We start from the raw sequence: 1,874 nt of genomic DNA, 5'->3' as shown, positions 1-1,874 counted from the left end.
GTATAGCTTCCATAGTAGACCTGTTCGGCATAAATTAAAACTGATTATGAGAAATCTTTGTAGCACGTCTTAAACTATGTTCAATTATCCTCTCCCTTAATTTTAAAGCATGACACATCAACTTAATTCCTCTATAATTTGCACACTCATGTGCATCCCCTTTATTCTTAAAAATAGAGACCAAAATACTCCTCCACTCCTCAGACATCTTTTTAGTTTTTAAAATAATATTAAAGAGTTTAGTGAGCCAAGAAACTCTCAAATCACCTAAATATTTTCACAATTTAATTATATTTTCATAATTTAATTGGGATATCATTAGATCCTACTAATTTACTAATGTGTCGGTAAAAAAAATATATTTATGATATTAAAATCAGGTCAATCGTATTTTCAACGGGATATCATTAGATCCTACTAATTTACTAATGTGACGGTAAAAAAAATATATTTATGATATTAAAATCAGGTCAATCGTATTTTCAAAAACTTCAATGAAAAATTTATCAAAATAGTTCACCCACCTATGATATCCAAAAATAATTTGAAAAAAAAAAAAAGCAAATAAATTTAAATCCAAAATTAATCCTAAATGGTAGGTAGCAAAGTGACTAAAAGACCTACCCAATAGAAATCAACTATTGGATTACCAGACGATCCAGAGTCGGTAGAAGAAGGAGCCACATGACCCTAAAAAGCAAGACAGTTGTTGATCAAAATAAGAAAATTAACAGAAAAGCAAATTGATGAATAGTACTTAAAACTGCGAAAACTTACTTTCAGGTATAAGAAAACACAAAAGACAAGGCTTCCCACAACAAGTGCTGAAAAAATTTCTCCAAGATGATCGTAAACAATTGAAGGGTCGAATATCTCAAACCTAAAATGAGAGAGGCATCTGTTAAATTAAAATAAAAATTTCCAAGGACAAGAGGTAAAGTTCAATGGTTCAGTGTACTTACCACCAAAGTCCTAGATAAGTTATCAGAGTTACAGCATACGCTTGCAAACCATTAGCCTGATAATAACAAACGGAACAACACTTAAGAAAATGTGCTAAGAATTTTATGGCAGGACAATTATAAACAAAGAAAAAAAGCTAATATCACTTGAATGCAAAAAAGAGCTGGTTCTTTCTTATTTTAAATAATTAATGAAAACACAATGGATAATTTCTGCATATTGCATGAAGAAGGAAAAAAACATTTACAAATGAAATAATCATATTTTTTTCTATGATTTTAACCAACACCAACCTTATAAATGGGTATGTTGCCTGCAGGAGAAATTGGGCCTTCAAACCTTTTTCCAGGAAGTGCAAGCTGTAGAAAAGCTTCAAATGCACCGAAACAGGCAATAATTTTCCATGCAGTGACAGATGGAGTCGGGCAGAGAGATATGAAGCCATTGATCAGACCTTGCTGCTTTAAATAATTAAAACTATTTAGCACAGAACCATCAGCATGGACCATTGTGTACCATCTGAAGGAGAAAGAAGACTTAAATGAATCAAAATAACGAGTAAAAAATTTATTTCATAGTTTCAGCTACTTATAAGTAAATTGGCAGAATAAAGTTCAAAATGCCTTGACGAAAGAGAAGTAGCATCATTTATAACATGATTTTAGAAAGTATGCATCTCAAACAGTAGTAGAAGAAACAACAACAACAACAACAAAGATAATAATAATAACAACAACAATGATGATGATAAAATAATAAATAACTGTGATATGAACATAATAAAATAATCATAATCATGTCCATTAGCCTTATCCCGACTATTTGGAACCACACATTGGGATTTTAACTTCAATTCCTTTTATGGTAATTTCTACATTAAGCGCTAAATCTATTGTGCACAAGTATTTTGC

The 1,874-nt window shown here is 30.8% G+C and overlaps 1 protein-coding gene across 1 annotated transcript; it reads right to left on the bottom strand.

Annotated features, from left to right (window-relative positions):
- Window positions 1-624: 624 nt before the first annotated feature.
- Window positions 625-1,476, bottom strand: LOC110037440 (7-dehydrocholesterol reductase-like; the record flags this gene model as incomplete). Its single annotated transcript, XM_020742091.1, has 4 exons — window positions 1,257-1,476; window positions 963-1,018; window positions 778-880; window positions 625-690 (listed from the first exon to the last, which is right to left on the bottom strand). Coding segments are annotated over exons 1-4 (441 nt in total), but the record flags the coding sequence as incomplete, so codon positions are not given.
- Window positions 1,477-1,874: the final 398 nt, after the last annotated feature.

The sequence above is a fragment of the Phalaenopsis equestris genome, unplaced genomic scaffold (assembly GCF_001263595.1).
Source record: "Phalaenopsis equestris unplaced genomic scaffold, ASM126359v1 Scaffold219527, whole genome shotgun sequence".
Lineage (NCBI taxonomy): Eukaryota > Viridiplantae > Streptophyta > Magnoliopsida > Asparagales > Orchidaceae > Phalaenopsis > Phalaenopsis equestris.
This window is presented reverse-complemented; position numbering and strand designations above follow the sequence as displayed.